This window comes from Miniopterus schreibersii (genome assembly GCF_964146895.1).
Source record: "Miniopterus schreibersii genome assembly, chromosome: 9".
Lineage (NCBI taxonomy): Eukaryota > Metazoa > Chordata > Mammalia > Chiroptera > Miniopteridae > Miniopterus > Miniopterus schreibersii.
In genome coordinates, this window is record NC_138118.1 from 50,323,719 (window position 1) to 50,347,929 (window position 24,211).

At 35.5% G+C, this 24,211-nt stretch overlaps 1 protein-coding gene across 1 annotated transcript in view; it reads right to left on the reverse strand.

Moving 5' to 3' along the window:
• Window positions 1–24,211, reverse strand: part of LOC308561610 (cadherin-related family member 4-like) — a gene marked incomplete at both ends in the record, with an annotated part of 111,017 nt that overhangs the window by 82,763 nt on the left and 4,043 nt on the right. The window contains 6 exons of the mRNA XM_081146975.1: window positions 1,747–1,929; window positions 4,085–4,230; window positions 6,535–6,638; window positions 8,486–8,608; window positions 10,918–11,012; window positions 19,606–19,776. Of these exons, the coding sequence (XP_081003101.1) occupies window positions 1,747–1,929; window positions 4,085–4,230; window positions 6,535–6,638; window positions 8,486–8,608; window positions 10,918–11,012; window positions 19,606–19,776 (822 nt within the window). The remainder of the gene's footprint in view (window positions 1–1,746; window positions 1,930–4,084; window positions 4,231–6,534; window positions 6,639–8,485; window positions 8,609–10,917; window positions 11,013–19,605; window positions 19,777–24,211) is intronic.

The window sequence follows — 24,211 nt, forward strand, 5'->3', positions numbered from 1 at the left end:
TTATGAATTTCTAAAAGAGCTACATTTCTTTAAAATGGATAAGAGATAAGGCTGGTGGTGAGAAATGGATAGCAAGTAGTAAAGGACAGGAATCCAGGAGAAAAAAAACCCAAACTATTTTAATGAAGTTCTCCTTGCCCTTTTGTCCTCAGTTTCATTTTCCTCATTGTCTCCCAGTTATCTGGGCAGTTTCTCCTAATAGAAAGAACAAGAGGAATAAAAGGACTCAGAATAGAGAAGGTAGAAAGAGTAGAGAGGGTTTTAATATGACATAAGTATGCAAGGCTATAAATAAATGGAGGGAAAACAGAGAAAAACTAATTAGCAAAACAGATATAATTGATGAGCACAGATGACCCAACCAAATTCAAATCAAACCAACTTGTATTTTCTGAGATTACTATGTGCAAAGTCTCAAGTACATTCAAATGCTTGAAAATGTTGTTTTAGAAGATCTTCATGAAATCACAAACACACAGAAGGGAACAGTATATAAGGTTGTGATTTATATGGCTCTAATGAGAACATACTTCATTATTTTATTCACATGGGTATACTGATTCCAATTAATATATTAGGAATGTCCTCTCTTATGGGTAGAATTTTTAAAAAATGAAATACAATTGACAAAATTATAATTTATAGCAAACTTCTCAGAAACATCTATTTTAGTTATACTGAAGGGTACCTCCATATTATATTAATTTAATTATCTATTCTGATTTGTACAATTGAAATCCTATTATGAACAAATATTAATTTTGGAGCAAGACTATCAGATGAAATAACTACATACTATTAGGAGTAATGATGGTTTTTATTCAAGAAGTTAAAAGTTTGTAACTAAAGCTAGAGTTTTAATCTGAGAAACAAAAAAATTAACAGTAGAAAATGTTTATTATAATGTTGGAAAATAAAGAGTAATTTCTAGTAATCATACAAAAAGAAGATAACACTGGTTTAATATATATTTATATATAAAGATATGTGTATAATTGTTAATATCACATATCAATATATACAACAAAATTAAGGAAACTTTCTATAGTTTGTATATTAACTCCCATGATTATAATTTTTTGAAATACTTTTTAATAATAGCATTTTAGCAAATAAATAGAGCATATTTTAATTTCTTCTTGTTAGACATTTTGGATATTTCAAACATTATGCTACTACAAATTTTAAATCTTGACTGTATGTCCAAAAAATTTGTAAATAAGAGCTCTAAGAATTAGAGATACTGGATTACAACTGTCATTTAAATACTTTTTATAAGTGTTAACTAAAATAAAATTTTGAGAGGTTATTTAAAAACCCCACTTTATGAAAGTGTTAATTTTTTTATACCTTAGCCAACATTGCTATTTTTTCCCCTATTATTTTTAAACCTTGGTCAATTTAGTAGGTGACAATTATATTTTATTGTTTAGATTTTCATGTATTTGACAACTTTGGAGCTACCTGTGAATTCATATGCTACATATAAACTTAAAATAATTTGATAGGTACTCCTATAACCAATCTGCTACACAAAGAAATATTTGAATGTTAGTTTAAATTTCACTAAATCTAATTATTATTTTTCTTTTTAGAAATATGTCTGTCACTTTATGTATTTCCCTTTTATTAAAGAAAAAGAAACAAACTATAAGAAACAAACTATAATTGCAAGTTTTATTTAAAAATTTTCTCACCCTATCATTGTTTTATGAATGTTATCAATAAAATTGACTTGTAATATACCTGCTGCTGTTGAAAAACTTGAGTCACAGATAACTGGATCATCTAAATTCTCCACAAAAACTGTAAACATATAGGTACTGGTATTATTTCCATTATCTCTGGCCTCAATTTCCAAAGAGTAGGATTTAGAGTTATTTGGGTTGTCAAGATTCAATGGCTGAAGAAGAGTGATTATGCCTGTGACTAAAGAAAAGAAATAAAATGAAAAATATTACCAAATTCAAATAATCAAACATATGTTAATTTATTCATATTGATGGTGTTTTAATTTCTTTAATGATATACATTGTTAGTGAATAAAAAAAGTGATGTTTAGCAATTCTACATCATTAAAAATACTTATTTAAAAAGGCCCACTTGCTTTATTCTTATCTTTAAGATATAATTAAATATTATAATGGTTTCATCATATTTTCCTCCAAGTCTCTAAATTGTCATTTATGGATCTACCAAACATAGGTAGCATCTCTACTTTAAAAAACAATTGGCACAAACCACTGTATTTGATTTTAATTCTAATAATAAAGAGATTAACCAAAGGATTTGTATGCATATATGCATAACCCATGGACATAGACAATATAATGTGGTGAAGGCCTGGGGTGGGGAGTGGATGTAGGGTGGAAGGGATCAATGAGAAAAAAAGGGGATATTTGTAATATTTTCAACAATAAAGATAAATTAAAAAAAAAAAAAAAAAGAGTTGTTAGTGTTTTTGAGCCTGAAAGAAACTAGTCAAACCATATTAAAATTTTAATCATGTATTGCTTTGGCCACCCAATTTAATCTTATTGTATACAAAAATCAAAAATAAGCTCAGAGGTCAAACTTAGGAACTTTTGTGAAGACAGAGTTGACTCTTTATCCCTGATAGCACCAAGGAAAATTCTTGGTTGACTGAAAGAGTGAAAAGTTAGCAGCAGCCATTTCAATTCATACATTTGTTTCTGCTGGTCTACTGTCTCAGCATTGGCGTGGAATGGAAGCTGGGTGTGTACCTGTCTACTCCCCTCTGGATCCTCTTTCAGCTTATCTGACTCCTAGAACAGGTGTGTGCTCTCAACCTTGTGGTAAAAGACCCCAGCTTCTGCAGGATGCGCACACCACCAAGGTCAGAGGCAGCAAGAACTGATGTGGGTTTTAGTCCATCTTCCTGGAGTTCAGCACATGCTTGTGTGTTCTGATCTACCCTTAATGTCCCCCACTTCATATCCCCCTTCCTTCTGGACTTCCTGCATTGCGGACTTCAAGCTCCAGTATGGTACACAGAGACAAAAGCCTTACAGAGACTGTTTAACCGGCTTTCACAGTTCTGTTCCTAGTGTTTTTTGTTTCCCTGTGGTTGAATGCTGACAAATTAAATCAGGCATTGTGACAGGCCATAGGAAAGTAATTCTGTCCACATAGATAGAAATATTTCCATAATCAAATATCTGAAATATAATTATTAAGAAAGAATCCCAAAGAGCACAAATGAAATTAAGGAGATAGAAGTGACTTACTTGTCCTATAGTCAACCAGAACTTGACAGAAGCATTTGCACTAGTTGCCTCTGAAAGGCAATGGCCAGTTATATGAATAAGGTTCTATGACACTCATTGTTTCAGAAGAATGTCATTTTAACAAATAGGAAAATAGCAACTATCAAATGCCACATATTTTTGGTATGTTTCCCTCTCCATATTTAATTTAACTCTGGGGTAGTTCTACCAAGCCACTTCTAAAGGAAATGCAGAGATTGAATTGTGAATGCTGAACAAAAATGGAGTCAAAATAGGTACTTAAAACTTAGAAGGGTTGCCCTGGCCAGTGTGGCTCAGTTGTTAGAACAACAGCCTATGCAGCAGAGGGTCGTGGTTTCAATTCCTGGTCTAGGACAAGTACCTGGGTTGCAGGTCTGATCCCTGCCCTTGGTTGGGGCTCATGTGGGAGGAAACCTGTTGATGAGTCTCTCTCAAGTCTATGCTTCTCTCTCTCTCTTCCTCTCCTCTCTCCTTTCCACTATCTCTAAAATCAATGGGGAAAAAATATCCTCACTCCTTGGGTGAGGAGGGAAGGAAGGAAGGAAGGAAGGAAGGAAGGAAAAGAAGAAAGAAAGAAAGAAAGAAAGAAAGAAAGAAAGAAAGAAAGAAAGAAAGAAAGAAAGAAAGAAAGAGAAGAGGAAGGAAGGAAGGAAGGAAGGAAGGAAGGAAGGAAGGAAGGAAGGAAGGAAGGAAGGAAGGAAGGAAGGAAGGAAAAGAAAGAGAAAGAAAGAAAGAAAGAAAGAAAGAAAGAAAGAAAGAAAGAAAGAAAGAAAGAAAGAAAGAAAGAAAGAAAGAAAGAAAGAAAGAAAACTTACAAGGATCCAAGGCGAACATTTCCTGCTGAGTTTTAAAGGAGTAAGTAATGCTGCTATCTCCATCTTGATCTGTTGCTTTTACTCTTGCTATAATTTCCCCAACAGGTTTTTCTTCAGTCACATTAATTGTATTCAAAGGAAATGGCCTAAAGAAAATAAATATGGTGATGAAAAATTGTTGAAAATGCACATTTGTATGTATAGATCAGCTGAGTTACAATAATTTACAAAGCATCTTTTGGATTTGTGATGATATCACCTTTATCTTGTCAAGAATTTAAGAATTCCAAAAGTATTCACATGTTTAAAAAAATCCATTTTTGGCAAAAAGTTACTAAACTTTTGGCTTAAGCATTAATTTTTAATCATCTAGTCTCTGGCATCATGCCAAACATCAAGGATATTGTGGCAAAGAGATGAAAACTGAAAAACAGATTGAAATAGTATATTTCTATTATTTCAAGTATCAAATGTATGGAATAGTTGGCAATTGAACATACGGAACTAAACATAGTCATTCCCATCTTGTTATCCAGTGTGACGAAATGCAGTCCAACTGATAACTTATAAAAGCAAACGATCAAGACATTTCTTGTAAAGTTATTGCTCGTCTCTTTAAATCATAATTAAAGTTCTTGATCAACTTCCAGAATATTTCTGAAACTTGATTTTTTTTCTTTTTTCTTTTTTTTTCTTTTTTAAAAATATATCTTTATTGATTTCAGAGAGAGGAAAGGAGAGGGAGAGAGAGATAGAAACATCAATGATGAGAGAGTCATTGATCAAGCCCGCAACCACGCATGTGCCCTGACCGGGAATCGAACACAGATCGCCTGGATCCTAGGTTGACGCTCAACTGCTGAGCCACGCCCGGCCGGGCTTGATTTTTTTTCTTATTTAACCTACCATTAAAGCATCAGACATTTATTGATATCCTACAGTGTGTCATTCCACTTTATACACATAGAACTAAGCCTGCTGCTCTTTAGGATCGCACTGCTTGTGGAGAACACAGATATACATAACTATAATGCCATGTGATAGATACCATAACTTTGTACAAATTTAACCAGAAGGAAAGACTAAATCTTGAGTTGAAAGAAAGATTCAAAAAAGTTCTCAAAGGAATGTACAGTTAAAGGAAAAGGAGGTGAGTGGCAGACACCACTTCTCTGAGCAACCTTGTTGACCACCACAATGCAGTGTGGCTTCACCTTTACAGTGTGGTTTCTTCTTTATACCATAATATAATGTAACTCACAATATTTATATTTTAGATCACTTAAATCATTCCCCTCTCTGTTTCACTGTAACTTAATATATGTGTCTCTTAAGATGAAAACAATATTTTAGGGTAATATTATAGTGATTTTGGTAGGGCTTTTAATATCTAGCATTAAATTCTACTAAGTAAAAACAAAAAGCTCATTCTTATTGAAGGCATGAAGGCAAGAGAAAAATGTTCCAAGAACATTAACTACACCTTAACAACAAATGCAGGTTGAGAGTTAGGGTAACCATTGTTGGGGGCTGAAATATTAATCATGCTCTGTTGACTATGATTGTTAGTTATAGTTATAAGAAATATCTATCATGTTCTGTTAACTGTGATTGTTTTGTTCTAATTAGAAAAAGCACTTTCAACAACCTGGCTGGGAGCTGTATGCCCCAGGACATTCAGAATGATCCATTCTCATCTGACTATCCTCTAGAAAGATTAACAACCTTCTTCCAGAAACAAAGGTGTCCTGGAGGCACCCCACCATTTTGCAACCCCCAGCCCACATTTCCTGTAACCTGTAAACTATTGTACCCATTCTTATACCTTTTTGCCCACTTCTCCATGTAATCTTTTTCCTTTTACCAATATAAGGAACTGACTTATGGGGGGGGGGGGGCGTAGAGCAGGTTTTATGTGGACCAATCCCTCTGCTCTCCCATTTTGCTGGCAATATTGGATTAAATGCCCATATATGATTCAACCTTGCCTCTGCTTAACTGGCTGAAATAGTGACAGGTCAGGTTTCACTATCCCCAGTAATAAAGAAGAAACTAAGCCCCATATATGCTTCTATTGTCCAGATAATATAAGTTAAAGGGAATTTGTGGACTAAAACAATGAGTTACTCCCCTTCATCTGTAGAGATATAACAGTGATAAAAGGAAAGAAATTTGAATACTACTATTTTTCTTTTTCTCTATTAATTTAAGAAATATTTCATTATTCTTAGATTATAGTAATATATTTGATTGCTACATTTTGAAATATAAAATAACATCTAACAGACATTTATGATCTGCAAATGTTTTTGAATGCCACAATTATACCTCAGAGTATGGGAGTAAAACAATTTAAGTTAAATATTTTATTATTTAAAATTAATGTATTTATAAAAAAGTTTAGATAGTCATTTTTTTTTATGGTTACACTTTAAAATAAATATGCTTACTCAAATTGAGGCTTCTCATCATTTACATTTCTGATTTTGATAATTAGTGTTCCTTGACAGAACAAACCTGTTGTATCTATTGCTCTCAGTGCAAGATGGAAAATCTGGAAAAGAGTTTTTAAAAATTTTAAAAGTTTACAATATGCTATTTGGTAATACATATCTTTATGCCTCCTATTGGTTATTTTTTGTTTTTAATTCTTCTATTAGATATATATTTTTTTTATTTTTCTTCTAGGCAGTTAAAAGAAATATAAGTGCTTTCTTAGTTAAGTAGATTTGTTGTATATTTCAAAGTAGCTTCATTTTATGTACCATTAAATTTCACTCAAAGGTCTGTGTAACTTGGCTGTATGCCTAAATATAGATTACATTGCACAAAAAAGATAATGAATTCCAGATTCAATCATAAGCCCAAAGTACAATGCACTGAAACTATTTACAAAGAAGGCTGCTTGATGCTAACCCCTAGAAACAATATGACAAGTTACTCTTCAGGATTAACAAAAGGAGGTAATTTTTGGAGATGAGAATGTCATCAAATCTCAAATATTTCCCTCATCATCCTGTCACGCATCTTACCCATTAGATAACATTTATTCATACATATCAGCAAGTGTCCTTTTGGAAAAACAAAACAACAAAACATTGCTGAGGCAGTTAAAATATCTACAAAAACCTTTCTTAAGCAAACTTTCAATAAGCCTTCACAATGTACAAGAAGAGCCCGAGATGAGCAAGGGGCTGATAATGATTGTACTGAAGTGAAGTCTTGGATGGATACTAATATATCAAATGTTATAAAATGAATTGGTTACCTATACAGTGGAAAACTGAAGTAGGACTTAAAGGACTTAGCAGAAGTTTGGTTGAATGCATGAGTCAAAGCAAGTAGGGAAAGTGAGGCAGGAAACGGCCAGATATATGGAAATGAACTACTGCTTATAAGCAGTATCTTCATTTTTTCCACCTAATTTTAAACTCATAATGTAGCCTACCACACAGATTACTTAAAGATATGTGTCATTAGCTTCTCCACCATCCTGTAACATTCAATATAGCCAAAATCATTGGCTGTTCTTCCACCATTTATGTTCTTTTAGTCTAGAAAGTTGAGGTTATCTTCAATTATTAATGCCTCTTTCTCTTAAATATCTCTTCAACAGTATATTCTCTATTTTTTCTGTAAATTCTTATATTTTCCCTTATGGCTATTTTCTCAATTACCTTATTGAAATAATACATGTAGAGGATTTCTGAATATGACAATGTTTTACTACTACTACTACTAATAATTTATCCCTTTATTTCTCAAATTTAACACCTCATTTCTATGTAGATAGATTATCTCAATAGTTCTCTAGTTATTTTCTTTTCAGTCAGTTGGCCCTACTTACATATCCTTCATTTCCACTCAGAAAAACCTTCCCAACAATGTTTTCTTTAAATTGCATTTCTGGTGGAAATACCAGAAAGTGTTCTTCTTTTCTACCACATTAGTTTCAAATTCATTTATAAAGTTTATACCCATCCTACCTTGGTTACCGATGTGCTTTGCTAACCTAAGTGGGTCAGGATATGAATATTCAAATAGTTTCAATATCAAAGTTTTAACATTTTAAGTTTCTTTCATTTCTTTGATGTTCAGAAAGATTTAAATTTTATTGATTTGCTGATTTAGTTTTCCTAATTAGAAAGCTACTTAAAATCTTTTTTCTTCCTTAAACTTCTTTAGATAGATCTAAAAAGTTAAGATGTGATCTCTATGCTTTGAATAACCACAAAGATTTGATCTAGACTTTGGTTAACTGCATTAATCCTCATAAATGAATCACACAAAATAATACTTTTCTGTTAAAATAATAATGTGTTTAATTTTTCAGGCAGAGTTCAACAGTGTAAAAAAATCCCTGTAACTCTGTGTAAAATAATAAATAAGTACATTAATTACCTGATGTCCAGCATCATAATCCAAGGTATCATTACCTCTCAAGCTAACAACACCACTTACAGGATCCACTCCAAAACAATTTGCTCTTTTCTTTGGTCCAGATAACTGTGTCTCAATGGAGTACTAAAAAATTAAAATATACAATACTCACACCAAAATAAATGAAAAAGTATTTGGAAGATATTTAGGATATAATAATAAAGCAAATATGTAAAAAGTTCTCTATTTCATGATAATGAATTTGTCTTTCCTTATGATCTAGCTTCTATTAAAACCACTGGCACATACTGCTGCAGAATACATGAAAAATAAGAGTTGCTTAGCATATTAACACACCAAAAGATTTTTTATATTTCTATAGAGCTGCACAACACTATACATATTTTTCTAAAAGATTTTTCAAAGAAAACCCTAATTCTGATTCTGTACAACTCTGAAAAAGTGTACAAAATAAACTCATTTTCGCTAAATTTGAATTTTAGGAAACAAAACAGAAATTATAATGATATAAACCAATTTCAAGTATTAATACAGTTGGCCCTGGATGGTGTTGCTCAGTGATTAGAGTGTCACAGATTCAATCCCAGGTCAAGGGCACAGATCTGGGTTGTAGGTTCAATGCCTGGCCCAGTCCTGGTGCGTGCTGGAGGCAACCAATCAATGTATCTCTCTCACATTGATGTTTCTGATGTTTTTTTTCCTCTCTCTCTCCCCTTCCCTTCCACTCTCTCTAAAAATCAATGGAAATATTATCTTCAGGTGAAGATTAACAATACAAAACTAAATTAATATAATTGAATATGAAGGTTTTAATTTATCTTTCTTTTTTATTTTAGTATTATCTTTTTAAATCTTCACCTGAGAATATGTTTATTGATTTCAGCAAGAGAAAGAGACAGAAAGAGAGAGACATCAATGTGAGAGAGAAACATTGATTTGTTGCCTATTATATGCACCTCTACAGGGGATCCAATCTGCAACCTAGCTAGGTGCCCTGACAGGGAATTGAACCCACAACATTTTTGGTATACAGGGCAATGCTCTAACCAGCTGAGCCACCCAACCAGGGCTTTCTTTTTTTAATTTGCTATCACCTGTGAGAAGAAGTGAGAGTAGATATATAATCACAAAAGTATCTGAAAAAAAATTTAGTTTGCAAGAGGTAAAATTTGGCCTGGCCAGGCGTGGCTCAGCGGTTAAGCATTGATCTAGGATCCAGGCGATCAGGGTTCGATTCCCAGTCAAGGCACATGCCCTGGTTGCGGGCTGCAGCTGATCAATGACTCTCTCATCATTGATGTTTCTGTCTCTCTCTCTCCCTCTCCTTTCCTCTCTCTGAAATCAATAAAGATATATTAAAAAAAAAAAAAAGAGGTAAAATTTGATTAATGGAAAATTCAATTATATCTGCATATGTTTTAAAATCTGATAAAGATCTAGCCTTTAACAGTGTAACTAGTTCTCAAATAATAAACTTTAAAATAATCACCTGCTGAATCCCTATCCTATTGTTGCAAATGACAAAACTGGTAGTAACTATTTTCAATTGGACCATAGGTTATTTTTCTTCATCTATTGGAAAGACTTATCTAATAGAAAGGATCTCATATTTCTTAAAATTTAATATTAATTTGATATTGGCTGGTCTACAACAAAATATTTTTGAGCAAGGATTTTGAGTACTTTCACTGACAACAGCCCATATATCACTGAAGGTTAACTGTGGAAACCAAGGGGGAGAGGGATTAAGTGACTTCCCAGGAATCACATCGCTAGTTAGCAGGAAAGCCATTACTTGACCCAAGTCACCTGACAGCTCCATTACTTCACTCCCATTCAGTGCTCCATTACTTCATACTGTGAGTTACTAAATTAAAAGTAGTAAAGTCTTTCAATACATGTTTAAAAAGAACATCTGCAGAGTAAGAGTGCTGACTTTTGTATTCCAATGTAGCACTAAATTCTCCAGGTAGAGCTTTATAGGTTCTTTTTATTTTGCCAAATCTCTAAAAGATTTTACAATCATGAATCAATTATGAGAAAAGCAAACCTCTTACGGTTAGTAATTAGAATACTGAAACATCAAAAAAATGTAATCACATTCACATGTGTCATTGGAATAGCTAGAGAAGTGAAACAGTTCTCAATAGCATCCAACAGGCAAAGCCCCAGTTTCAGCTCAACGCTGTCTTCCTATCCACTACCCACCTCCATTAGAAGTCATATAATTTTCTTGTACATGTCAAGAAAATATCTTCTAAAAATGCTATTTCTAAAAGTAACACAAATATTGCATTATAGTGGTTGTCAATTTCATTATACTCTCTCTAATTATCAAATTAAATATATTAATTATTCTTGCAAAATATCTCCAAAGCATAACACCGTACGCCAAAGTGATATAGACATCTCACACAACGATCACCATTTACCATCAGTCTATCACCATTTGAAGAATCTTCATCTGTGGCTGTTACTCTATAAATGGACTGAAATAATGGATAGTCCTCATCAATTTCTATGGTAGCTGTGAAGCAAAAATCAACATGTTACATAAAAAATTCAAGTATAGAATGCATTCATTAGCTCTTTATATAATGGAAACAGAACACCACTAATTTTAGATTATATGGTGGATTTCAGATAATATTTTAAGACAGTTCTGTATTTTTTCTTATATTTATAGTTTTTTCTTTGTTTTCCTATCATCTTTTCTGCACCTACAGAGTGTCTTTTCTTACTTCCTGGCTCTGTCTGTGGCAACTATAGCTTAAAGAAGAAGAGCAGGACATATATGCTGACAGGTTGTCCTGTGGGAGCGAATAGGGCAGCTTCACAAAAGACTCTTGTACTCCAGTTTCTAGACCTGATGGGCCATGCATGAAGGAAATGTTTTTAGAAATACATTTTCAAACAACTATCACATCTTTTCTAACATATTCCCATAGCTTTCACCACAGGTAAAAAAACCAAACTACATACAACACCAGTGGAGTGACCCCAGGAAGCACTCAGGTTAATTGTCTTATTTGTTTGATCTGGTGTTTTATCTCTCTCTCTCTCTCTCTCTCTCTCTCTCTCTGTTTTATTACAGTTCATACAGTATGAATTTGAGAGTTTAAGTCAAGTTAGATAATAAAGCATTTTAAAATGTTCTACTCCTTACATATATTTGAGGACCAAATTTTTACATTATAATAACTGAAATTTTAACAAGTTGCCTAACAATATTTAATTGATTTTTGTTTTTCTAATGTAATTATATTTAAAGTGAGTGACATGGAAGGAGATTTATAGGTAGGTGAAGAAAATAAGATAATAAAGATAATGGTAGCTGCCTAGAAGCATGTCTCTCAATATTTTCTCCCCAAAAATATGGAAAAAAGAAGTAGAATTACACAAAAGCCTGCCCTCAGTGTAACTTGAAGATAGAATGTGACCAAACTGCCTAATAAAGTTGTTTTCTAAAAAGAAAAGAAAAAAATTCAACAAATCCTGGCAAATAGTGTCTCAAGTTTCCATCCCACCATGAGACCTTGTGTTATACAAAGGGTAATGCAGAAAAGCTGTTGAGAAAATAAAAAGAGAAAGCAAATTACAAGCCTAAGAGTGATGTAAAATTGCTGCCAGAGAAAGCAAATCAACGTGTAAAAAAACCCCAAACTTCTTTTTTCCCCCCATGGGAGAATTTTTCCTTTTTTAAAAAAATTTGTTTTTATTGTTGAAATTGTTACAACTATCTCCCCTTTCCCCCATTGATCCCCTCTACCTGCATATCTCCCCCCAAGGCTTTACCACACCATTGTCTGTGTTCATGGGTTATGCATTTATGCATACAAGTTTTTAGGTTAATCTCTTCCCACCCACTCCCAAACCCCTGCCTTCCCTGTGAGATTCCTCAGTCTGTCCCATGCCTCCAGATCTATTTTGTTCATTGGTTTATTTTTTTCATTAGATTCCAGAAATGAATAAGATCATGTGATACTTGTCTTTCTCCGACTGGCTTCTTTAGCTTAGCATAATACTCTCCAGGTCCCACCATCCTGTCCCATAGAGTAAGGGATCCTTCTTTTTCACAGCTCCCTAGTGTTCCATGGTGTAAATGTCCGAGAAGACATTTGATATGATTTCAATCTTCTTGAACTTGTAGGCACTTTTTTGTGTCCTAACATGTGGTCTACCTTTGAGACTGTCCCATGTGCACTTGAGGAGAATGTCTATTCTGCATCTTTGAAATATTCTAAAAATGTCAATTAAATCCATCTGATTTAGTGTGTCATTTAGGGTCACTGTTTTCTTGATGATTTTTTATCTGGAACATCTATTCAGTAAAGTCAGTGAGGTGTTAAAGTCACGTACTATGACTGTATTGCTGTCAATCTCTCCTTTAAAGTCCTCCAGAAGTTTGTTTTTTTCAGCCTGTGTAAGTCTTTCGGTGTGAGGTGGGTCTCTTGTTTGGGTCTTGTTTTCTTATCCATTCAGCTACCCTATGTCTTTTGATTGGAGCATTTAATCCATTTACATTTATGGTTATTATTGATAGGTATTTCTCTACTGCCATTTATTTCTTTATGCCTATGTTTCTCATTCTCTCTATTTCGACTTCTTATTACAGCAGTTCCTTTAACATTTCTTACAGTGCTGGTTTGGTGGTGAGAAACTCCTTCAGCCTTTTTTTGTCTGGAAAGTTCTTTAATTCAACCACTGTGTTTTTTGTTTGTTTGTTTGTTTATTTTTTAAATATATCTTTATTGATTTCAGAGAGAGGAAAGGAGAGGGAGAGAGAGAGATAGAAACATCAATATGAGAGAGTCATTGATCGGCTTCCTCCTGCATGCCCCCGACTGAGGATCAAGCCCACAACCCGGGCATGTGCCCTGATGGGGAATTGAACCCTGATCACCTGGACCCTAGGTCAACACTCAACTGCTGAGCCATGCCCAACCGGGCTCAACCTGTGTTTTGAATGATAGCCTTGATAGATAGAGTATTCTTGGTTTCAGATCCTTGTTTCGCATTACCTTGAATACTTCATGCATTTTCCTTCCAGCCTGTAGAGTTTCTGATGAGAAATCAGCTGACAGCCTTTTGGGAGATCCTTTGTAGGTAGCATATTGCTTTTCTCTTGTTGCCTTTAAGATTCTCTCTTTGTCTTGAATTTTTGGCATTTGAATTATGATGTGTCTGGGAGTGGGCCTCTTTGGGTTCTTCTTGCTTGGGACTCTCTGTGCCCCCTGAACTTGTGTGGTTTTTTTCTTTACCAGGTTAGGAAAGTTTTCTGCCATTATTTCTTCAAACAAGTTCTCAAAACCTTGCTACTTTCTACCTCTTCTGGCACTCCTATAATGGAAATATTGTTATGTTTCATGTAGTCCACAGCTCCCTTAAACTGTCCTTTTGAATTTTAATTGTTTTTTCTTTTTGCTTCTCTGATTGAGTAATTTTTTTCTACCCTGTCTTCTAATTTGCTGATTTGACCCTTAGCTTTCCTTAATCTGCTGTTTATTCCTTCCGATGTTTAATTAATTAATTAATTTTAATTTTAATTTTTTAATTTCTACTGTCAGTCTTAATTTCCTTCATAGTTTCCATTTCTTTTTTCATTCTGTTGAGCATCTTTATCATCAGTATTCTAAACTCTATATCTGGCCCAGCTGGGCATGGCTCAGCGGTTGAGCGTCGACCTGGGATCCAGGCGATCAGGGTTCGATTCCCGGTCCCAGGCACATGCCTGGGTTGTGGGCTCGATCAATGACTCTCTTATCATTGATGTTTCTATCTCTCTCTCCCTCTCCTTTCCTCTCTCTGAAATCAATAAAGATATATTTAAAAATAAATAAATAAATAAATAAATAATAAATAAATAAATAAAAATAAAATAAACTCTATATCTGATGGATTGCTTATCTCCATTTCATTTAGCTCTTCTTTTAGAGAATTTTTTTGTTCCTTCATTTGGGGCTTGTTTGTCTCCATTTTGGCTGCCTCTTTGGATTTATTTCTATGTATTAGGTAGATCTGCTAGTACTCCCAGTGTTTTAGTTGGTCTCTGGTGGAGGCCAGTGTCAGATGCTGTTTGTTACTGGCCTTGAGTACCCTGTTGGAAGCTTTCTGCACTCTACAGCTTATGGTTCCCTCTGCTGCATCTGAGTCTGTTTGGACAGGACCAAGATGTACACCAAGGTCTGCTTTTCCAAGCCCTGGGTCCAGAAGCAAATCTGGCAAAGACTCAAAGCACCCAGAGGCTGATTGTTATTCTGAGTCTCTTAATAAGCCTCAGGCTATAGAAATTCCACAAGGTGGGGTAAGAGGTTTTCCAACCCAGTGGGAAAATTGCTCCCCACCTCAGGCAAAAGCTGGTTGGATGGTAAATGTCTGCCTGAGAAAGATGTCCTCTGCTGTATGGGGAATGTCTCAGCACAGGAATCCAGATGGCTGCCCTCTGAGCTCTATCCCCAGAGCCATCACCCCTGTATTGTCTTCACTCAGCTTTAGTCCACTCTGCTTTCCCTCTGCTGAAGCTCAAGGTGAGTGCCTGCACACAAAACATTGTGAATTAGCCCTTTAAGAGGGTGCCTGCATTTCCAGCTGTCTCTCCCTTGCAGACAGAAACCTCACTGATTTTCAAAGCCAGATGTTATATGGGCACCTTTTTCAGTTCTGGTGTTCTGGGCTGGGAAGCCCAGCTTTGGGTTTAGATACCAGAGTTATCAGTGGGAACCTTCCCCACAGCTGAGATATCCCTCTGGAACTTCAGCTGCTCCCTGTGGGAGCCCAGCCGGCCCCACTAACACCTGAACCTTTTTCGCTCCTCTTATAGCGAAAGGAGAGAAATTCATTAATGATAATTTCTGTCCACTAGGAGGTATCTCTTCTTCTACTTTCTCAGGAACTTGACTCTATCTTTACCTTTCAATTCAAATACTCCCTCACTACTGCCTTCTTTCCATTAGCATGTCCACATAAGGAAGAAGAAGAAGAGGAAGAGGAAGGAGAAGGAGGGGAAAGGGATGGGGAGGAGAAGAAGAAGGAGAAGAAGAAGGAAAGAAGGAGAAGAAGAATCCTGACCCCAAGCACATTTTGACTATTGGCCTGTCTCTCTCTTCCCCTTCAGGGCTGGAATTTTGTATATTTCTTCACTCCCCACTAAGACTTTAGTCCACTCTACTAGAAGTTCTGCCCCTAACTACAAACACTGAAACTTCTTCCAAAAAGTCATCAAAGGCCTCCTCCATGCTGCCAGGCCCCATCCATATTTAGTGTCCATCTTATTTGACTTTTCTTTGGCATTTACACAATTGAGTGGTGCTTTTTCTCTTAGTACAAAAAGATCACTGCAAATCTATAGAATTTTCTCTAAAACTTCTGAGTACCTCTAAAAAAACTGCCTGGGAAAATCAAACTTGGAGAGATTCCTGGACATCCATTAAGTTCTCAGATCATACAACATCCTTATGATTGCTTTTCAAATCTTAACCAACATTTTAACAATCTCCTGTCTCCGTTATCCACCGACATATTCTGTCATCCCTGAATGCACACTTTTATCACCTCATATCCTAGACAGAGCCAACACTGAGAATGGAAAACAAGGACTTGGGGATTCTCGGTGTGACAGAGAAGGGGGCAGAAAGCCTAGGAGAGCTTGGAGAGGTTGCTGGGAGTATCAGCCCTTATCAAGAGAAAAAGACAGACAAACAAACTATGCAAGTGTTCTAGTTACTTATTCATATTTGTAGCCAATAGCATTATTGAACAAATGTATATGTGCATGTTTGCTTTAAAAAACAAATGCACATGGTTATCAGAAAGCATCTCCTTTAATAGTGAATATTAGAAAAAAATAATACTTTTGCATCAACATAATAAATGTTACATTGCTGTTTGTAATCAATGTCCCTTTTATAACTGTTAATAAAATGAATGTGATATTTCAGCACAGTATAATAGAGATGCATATAGAAAACTCCTACTTTATTTTTATAATCAATTTAAAAGGTACTTAATATGACATTTTAATTAAATGAATTGGTTTCAAATTTCAAAATAATTTTACATAGTTTTTTAAAAAATTATGGTTTATATTGATGACTTTTCAAATCAAAGGATAATAATGTATGCTTTCAAAATGTTATATTTTAATTGCAATGATAAAGAAAATTGTTTTCAGGCACACACTCAAATAAACTAGTTCCCTCAATTTATTAGCACTTTTTCAGAGATTAGAAAGTACTGTCTGAAAGGAGAAAACTTAAAGCTTCAAGGAATTTTGAATTTTCTAACTGTAAAAATTAAAAGTGTAAAGATTGGTATATAAATGTTTATATGATAGATGAGATTGATAAAGGTTTGATTAATTGATTCCACCTAAACTTTGATCCCATCTCTCTCCTACTTTCTTTTTCATGTATCTTCAGTCACCCAGTCAAATATATGCTCCCCATTTGTTTGTAAAATTACCCCAAATCTCCCTTTAAACCAAATACACCAGAGAAAACTGTTTTAATCCAATATAGTTTTGCCACTGCCTTCTTTCCAGTATTACACTCAAATTTCTTAAAAACTGGTTTTTATTTTTACAGTCTCACTCCTCAGTCTGCTTTATTCTGGCTTCCACCCCTGTAAGACCAATAAAATAGTTCTCAGTAGGTTCGTTAGGTATCATTATCCCCATATCACTAACTAAATGCAATGGACATTTTAATTCTTCACCTTACTTGATTATGAAATTCAAGTCTACTGACCGCTGGCACTCTCTTTCAACATACTTCCTCTGCCATTCAGGGCATAACTCTTTTCCCACCACCAGTTTAATTACTCTTATTCTCCTTGGCAGGCTGAGTTTTTTTCCTCACATCATTGAGTGTAGGAGTTCCTCAAGGTTTGGCCTTATGCCCTCCTTTTTTCAGCTGAATCATCTCATCCAAATCCATGGTTTCAATTACAAACTTTATAACCCTAAGCAAGACCTCTGAGCTCAACTGCTTACTTAAATCTCTCCTTTGAATAACAAAGACATATCAAACACAAGATGTTCAAAAGTGAACTCATAACTGTTCTCTCCAAATTTGGACTATGTCTAGATTTTTTTCTATTTAACTGAGGATCTCTAAACCAGTTATGTAAATCAGAAATCTCAGTCTTCTGGTTTTCCTTTATATTAATTTAATACCAGGTTCATTTACTACTTAAATATCTCTATATCATTCTTTTATCTTTATCTCCACAACCTTCCTAGGCCAAACTATACAATTCCTTGCCTGGATTACTGATATAACCTGATAATTAGTCTTCCTCTCTCTACTTCATGGATCTTCAAACTACCACCCATGAGCCAAATCCAGAAGGCTGCCTCTTTCTATATAGTCTGTAAACTAAAAATGTTTTTTACATTTATAAATGATAAAATAAATCAAAAGAAAGAATAATATTTTGTGACATGTGAAATTTATATGGAATTCAAATTTTAGTGTTTAAAAAGTGTAACAGAAAACATACACACCCACTTGTTTACATATTGTCTATTGCTGCATTTTTACTATGCAGACAGTTTAGTAATGGAGACAGAGAGCATATATGGAGCTCACTGTTACTTCATATACTATACATTGCAGCAATCCAGTCATAACAACATTGTAAGTACATGTTATTTATTACCATGCCTACCCATCATGGCTAAACAAGAAGAGAAATGTGAACTTTGCTGCACTTTTAAAACATGATGGAGTATGGAATATCCAGTTATTGAATTACATGCAAAGCACTGTGTTTATTGTACAAAGTCATTCTAGCTGTGATAAAATAATATGATGTACATCAGAATTAGAACACTGAACACTCCTCACAATATTCCTATTTGGTAGGAAAACAATGGTCAGGAAAAATTAAAAATATAAAACAAAATATTCAATGATAACTGATTTTTTTCACAAAAATAAATCAAAATTTGGCTACAACCAGAATCAGATTCTAAGTGGCTCATTTGTTAGCCAGCAAGGAAAGCTATTTACTGATATCAAGTCATTTAACCCTTCCACCCAATAAAAATCTATCCTCCCCATAAATAAAATGTATTCTTCTCATTAGGAGATCTCTATTACAAAATTAATACCAGTTGTTAATATTGTTATATTTTTTAAATGTTGTCAATAACAATTTATATAAATTTACTTCCTACATTGTTATATAAGTACTACATAAATAATATCCTTGATTTTGCCTTTTAGTCTTCAAAACCCCAAATATTTACTATCTGGCCCTTAAAAACATCTGTTGACACCTCCTCTAAGTTTGTTTCCTTCAAATCTTGTTCTACACTCAACCAGGTGAATCTATTTCAAATACTTATCTGCTTAAAACATTTCAAAGTATTACCTCACCCTTAGGGCAAAGACCAACATTCTTAAAATACCCGTGTTACCTTTCAGCGATCATTTTGAATCATATTACTTAGTGCTACCTCCTTTTCAATCACAATAGACTTTCAAAACTTCTTACCATGTTCTATCCTGCCTCAAGGCATTTGTACATACAGTTTCTTCTACATGAAACACTGTTCCCCCTCTTCTTTCTTATTTACCAATATAAGGTTTGGACCTAAAATATTTCAGTTCTTTAGAGAAAGCTTCCCTTATGTCTCTGACTTGGTCAAACCCCACAGGAAAACACACATTATTTACTTTTATCATATGAAAATACCCTTTGAGCCTTAAGGGTATTAAAGTCAATTACTCTTTGTAACATTTTCATAAGTAATGGTTTAAATTTATGTATGACGTTTTCAAAGCCTTTTATTTATTTATTTTCTCCCCTGCCTCACATTTTTTTACAAGTCTTTAGAATAATTTCTACTGCTGTTTTTAATTTATTTGCTCTCTAACCTCTTAATTGCAAAGTGATAATTTCTACCTGGCAAATATTTTTTTCCAAACAGCTCAATTAGAGATATTATATGTTTTCTTATACACATGGATATCTGCACATATTTTTTGTATATTTATATAAACATACATTATATACATACTAAAAATCACTGGAGTCTCTTACTGGAGAAACATGTCTGATCTCTTTGATTATAGACAGCTATTAAAAGTAAATTATAAAAAAAATATGTATCATACCTGTGCCTAAAGAAAACTGAGGATCAGCAGTACAGTCTGGAGGTTCCGGAACATCAATAATATTAATGGTCAAAACATGTCTCACAAACCCTCCAGTATCAACTATCAATAGAAACCTTCTAGGATCTGTTTCATAATTAAAAATTTTAGTAGAAGTGATTATCCCAGAACCTAGTAAACAGATAATCCAAGAATTATAATTCACATAAATATATAGAAAGATACTTTTTGAGTCTTAAAAGATTTTAGAATTATCAATTTTTGCTACTTCACACAAAAAAAGATTTAAAACATGAAAGTACATAGAAAACACTAATGGTTGTCTTATTTTTTAATGTTATAATTTAGACTTCTATTTTTAGTAAACTATATTTTTTAGTAAACTGTATTTTGTTTTCAAACATTTTCATTGAAAACTATTTCCAAAGATTACAAAGACCATAAGTGACAAACTTCATATTGTGATAAAAATACATGTCTATTTTTTAATTAACAGAGAAGAAAACTGTTTATATCCACCTTCATTGGTTATTATGAGTTTAACTAAAATTATAAAATAGGTTTGGTATGATTTTGAGCTGACATCCAGGTAAACTTTATCACAAAGGTGCTGTTGTTATCAAAGAAGGCATGCTGCCTCCAAAAAGGTACTTTTATATGCTACTTACTGTAAAAGCAGCCAATTCCCTGCTGGGCTTGCCTAAGACTGGATGTAAAATAATTAACTCTTTTAAGTGAAGGCAAGAAAAAAAGCATTGAAAAAGAAGATAATAACTCCAATACAAATAACAATATTTTGTTGTATGGTTATATTTGTGGGCAAGATTGTTCCATTAAATTTGGGCATTTTTAAAGACAGTCATCAATTTTTAACAAAAAATATCTTCTGGGGAAAAACAAGATGGCGGCGTAGGTAATGCCGCCTCCCACAACCACATCAAAATTACAACTAAAATACAGAACCAGTGTCACTCAGAGCCTCCTGAGATCTGGCTGAACAGAAGCCCCACAACCAGGGATCTGAAAAAGCACTGAGACCGGGAGGAGGGGCGCAGACCCGGGCGGATCGGGGTTGAATCACAGAGACACGGCTGTGGGCCCACACCCGGTGCCCCCGGTGAAACTCGGAAGGGAATCTCAGCTGCGGAGTTTTCCTGGAGGAGGGAGGGGTCTCAGCCCCACAGCAGGCCCCCAGCCCAGGGCTCCAGGGCCCAGAAGAGACATCCCCACAACTCCGGGCTGTGAAACCAGCGGGGACTGTCCCTGAGGGTTGAGGAGGCTGCGGGAGCCCCAGCAGCTCCTCTAAAGGGCCCGGCACTGACTCACTCGGACGCTCCCTCTGAGCCCAGCGCCGGGAGCAGCCTGAAAGGACCTGGGACACTTGCGGTGGAACTAACCTGCCTGAAATCCGGGCGAGAGGTGGAGGGGTGGCTTCCTCCCAGCCAGAAAGGCTGGCAGAGGCCATGGCTCCTGTGGCAAGTCCTCCCCACACACAGCCGGCAGGCAGGCGCCATATTTGAGTCGCCAGCACCTGACTTACACCTTTGGCCCCGCCCCGTGATTCCCAGAGGCCCCGCCCTCCCCACCTGCAGCTCATCCGGGCCATTTCCAGGGGCTTTTCTGTACAAGTGGCCTCTCGAGCCTCATGCTTAGGACTTTCCTAAAATGTCTCAAACAAGCAGCAGTGGGCCCCATGCAGCTTGATAAGTGGCCCCAGGCCTGGCACTAGCGGCAGCTGCATTGGCTCATAGCTTGGCCTCTCCTGGGCACCTCCAAGCCCAGCACAAGGAGCAGCCAACTACGGTTTGCTGTGTAGCTCATGCTGGGTGGCCCTGGGCAAGGCGCTGGCAGAGGCTGACTTTGCACCCTCGGGGAGGCCCCAGAGACAGTGCACCTGGTGGTCAGACTCCACCACACTGGATTACAACTGAACCACAGCCACAAGTAACACTCAAGGGGTGCACTTGGTGAACACCAAAGCTCCACTGGAGTAAATCCTGCTCCATAGGGGTATCTCCAGCACAGCAGCTCTTTGGCTGTAGTTGCAGCTGATCCTCACAGCTGATTGGCCTGGGGGGTCAGTTCCTCCCAGTGATGCCAACAGCAACCAAGGCTCAACTACAACAGGACAGTGCACACAGCCCACACAGGGAAGCACCTAGAAGACCCAGCTCAGGTGACTAGGGAGGCTGAGCCACTGAACCCTACAGGACACCTACTACACAAAGCCACTCTACAAGTTCCAGGAGACATAGCAGCTCTACCTGATACATAGAAACAAACACCTGGAAGCAGCCAAAATGTGGAGGCAAAGAAACATGTCACAAAGGAAAGAACAGAAGAAATCTCTAGAAGAGGAACTAAATGAAATAGATCCAAGCAAGCTAATAGATACAGAGTTCAGAATTTTGTTTATAAGGATGTTTAAGCAGATGGTTAGGGAAATAACTGAGAAAATCGATAACATAATAAAGTACCAATTTGAAATGAAGGCTACATGAACTGAAATGAAGAATAATTTACAGGGAATCAACAGTAGAGTAGAGGACGCTGAGAATCAAATCAGCAATTTCTAACACGAGGAAACAAAAAATACCCAACCAGAAGAACAAAAAGAAAAAAGAATCCAGAAATATGAAAATAGTATAAGGAGCCTCTGGGACTTCAAGAGGTCCAACACTTGTATTATTGGGATGCCAGAAAAGGCAGAAAGAGACCAAGGAATTGAAAACATATTTGAAAAAATAATTACAGAAAACTTCCCGTACCTGGGGAAGTCCAGGAAGCACAGAGGGTTCAAAGAAGAGGAACCCAAAGAGGCCCACAGCAAGACACATCATATTTAAAATGCCAAAGGCTAAAGACAAAGAGAGGATCTTAAAAGCAGCAAGAGAAAAGCAATTAGTTACCTACAAGGGAGCATCCATACTACTGTCAGCTGATTTCTCAACAGAAACCTTTCAGGCCAGAAGGGAGTGACAAGAAATATTCAAAGTGATGAAAAACATGGAAATACAACCAACATTGCTCTACCCAACAAAGCTATCATTTAGAATTGAAGGTCAGATAAAGAGCTTCACAGATAAGAAAAAGCTAAAGGAGTTCACCACCACCAGACCAGCACTACAGGAAATGTTGAAGGGTCTTCTTTAAGAAGAAGCTAATGAACAAAAGAATCTGATGAACTAAATAGATCCAGAGACATTGACATATGCAACAGACGATGATATTTCAGAGGAAAGAGGGAAGGGGGGATGGAGGGTGGGGAGAGATTAACCAAAGAAGTTATGTGTATATATGCATAACCCATGGACACAGTCAATAACAAGGTGAAGGCCTGGGGAGGGGGTGGGAGCAAAGTGGAGGGAATGAATTGGGGGGGAAATGGTATACCTGTAATACTCTCAACAATAAAGATAAATTTAAACAGTAAAAAAAAAATATATATATATATATCTTCTAAAATAAATGAAACATTTGTGATATTCTTTGAAAGCTCTGAATCACAAAAGCAATTGTATTAGAGGGAGCAAAGATGAGTCGTAATTCTGGTAAAGTCACTCATCCAAAGGCAACTCTTTTTCAAAATATATGCTAACCAGTCTTAGATAATGGATTTAATCTCAACAAAAGTTTTATCTGTAACAAATAAACTTCCTTTAAAGTTTTGTAGCATTTTACAAAATTATATGGAATGATTAGTCAAGCAAAATCATAACAAGAAACAAGAACAGCTGAAAGTTGAACTTATTTTAAATTGAAATAGAGCTTATATATCCCTTCCCAAATAGGACAATATATAATCTCAAAGTGTGGTGTTAGATCAAACCTAGAGGGAATATTAATAGATTCAACCACTGGGTGGTTATTATAATGTTTCTTAATAGGTCTCCTCCAGTCAGATTAATGGTACTAAAACTTGATTGAGTTATCCTGTGAGTCTCTCTTGACCCCTCTATTCAAGCAAAATATTTTTAGCCTTTATCTTTGATGTCAGGATACAGGGGGAAAAGAGTCCCAGTGTAAGTCTTGACCATGTATTAAACAACTTGTGATTTGATAGAATCAATTGGATTCACAGAGGGGCTAGAGGTTGATAGACTAGGTTTCGGAAGTTAACGTGGACTTTCCTTTGGAATAGACTTAAAAAAACTTCTGGAATTCAGCCTTATTAGTGAATCCAAGCAAAACCAGAAAAACAAAGCATAAAAAAATAAATAATCCAACCCACAGAACTATGAAAAATAAAACTCATTGTTGTTTTAAGCAGCTATATTTTGGAATGGTTTGTTATGAAGTTCCAGAAAACTGATATAGGGGGGTATGCAAATTTGAAGAGTTGAGAGAGGAATTAGAAACACAAACAAGAACCTTTTAGTTTAGGAACATGCATACAGATACATAATCAAGACATAAAACAACTGAATCAGACATAGTCCTTTTGCTCAAGAGATTCAACCAGGGAAATAAAATTGCTAAAAAGTGATTAAAAAATACATAGGAGGCATTTTACCTAATGTTGGAAGCAGGATGGATGCTGAAATGACTTCCCAGAGGGAATTATTTCTGAAATAATGGCTGATAAATGTGAAGGAGTTGGTCAGAT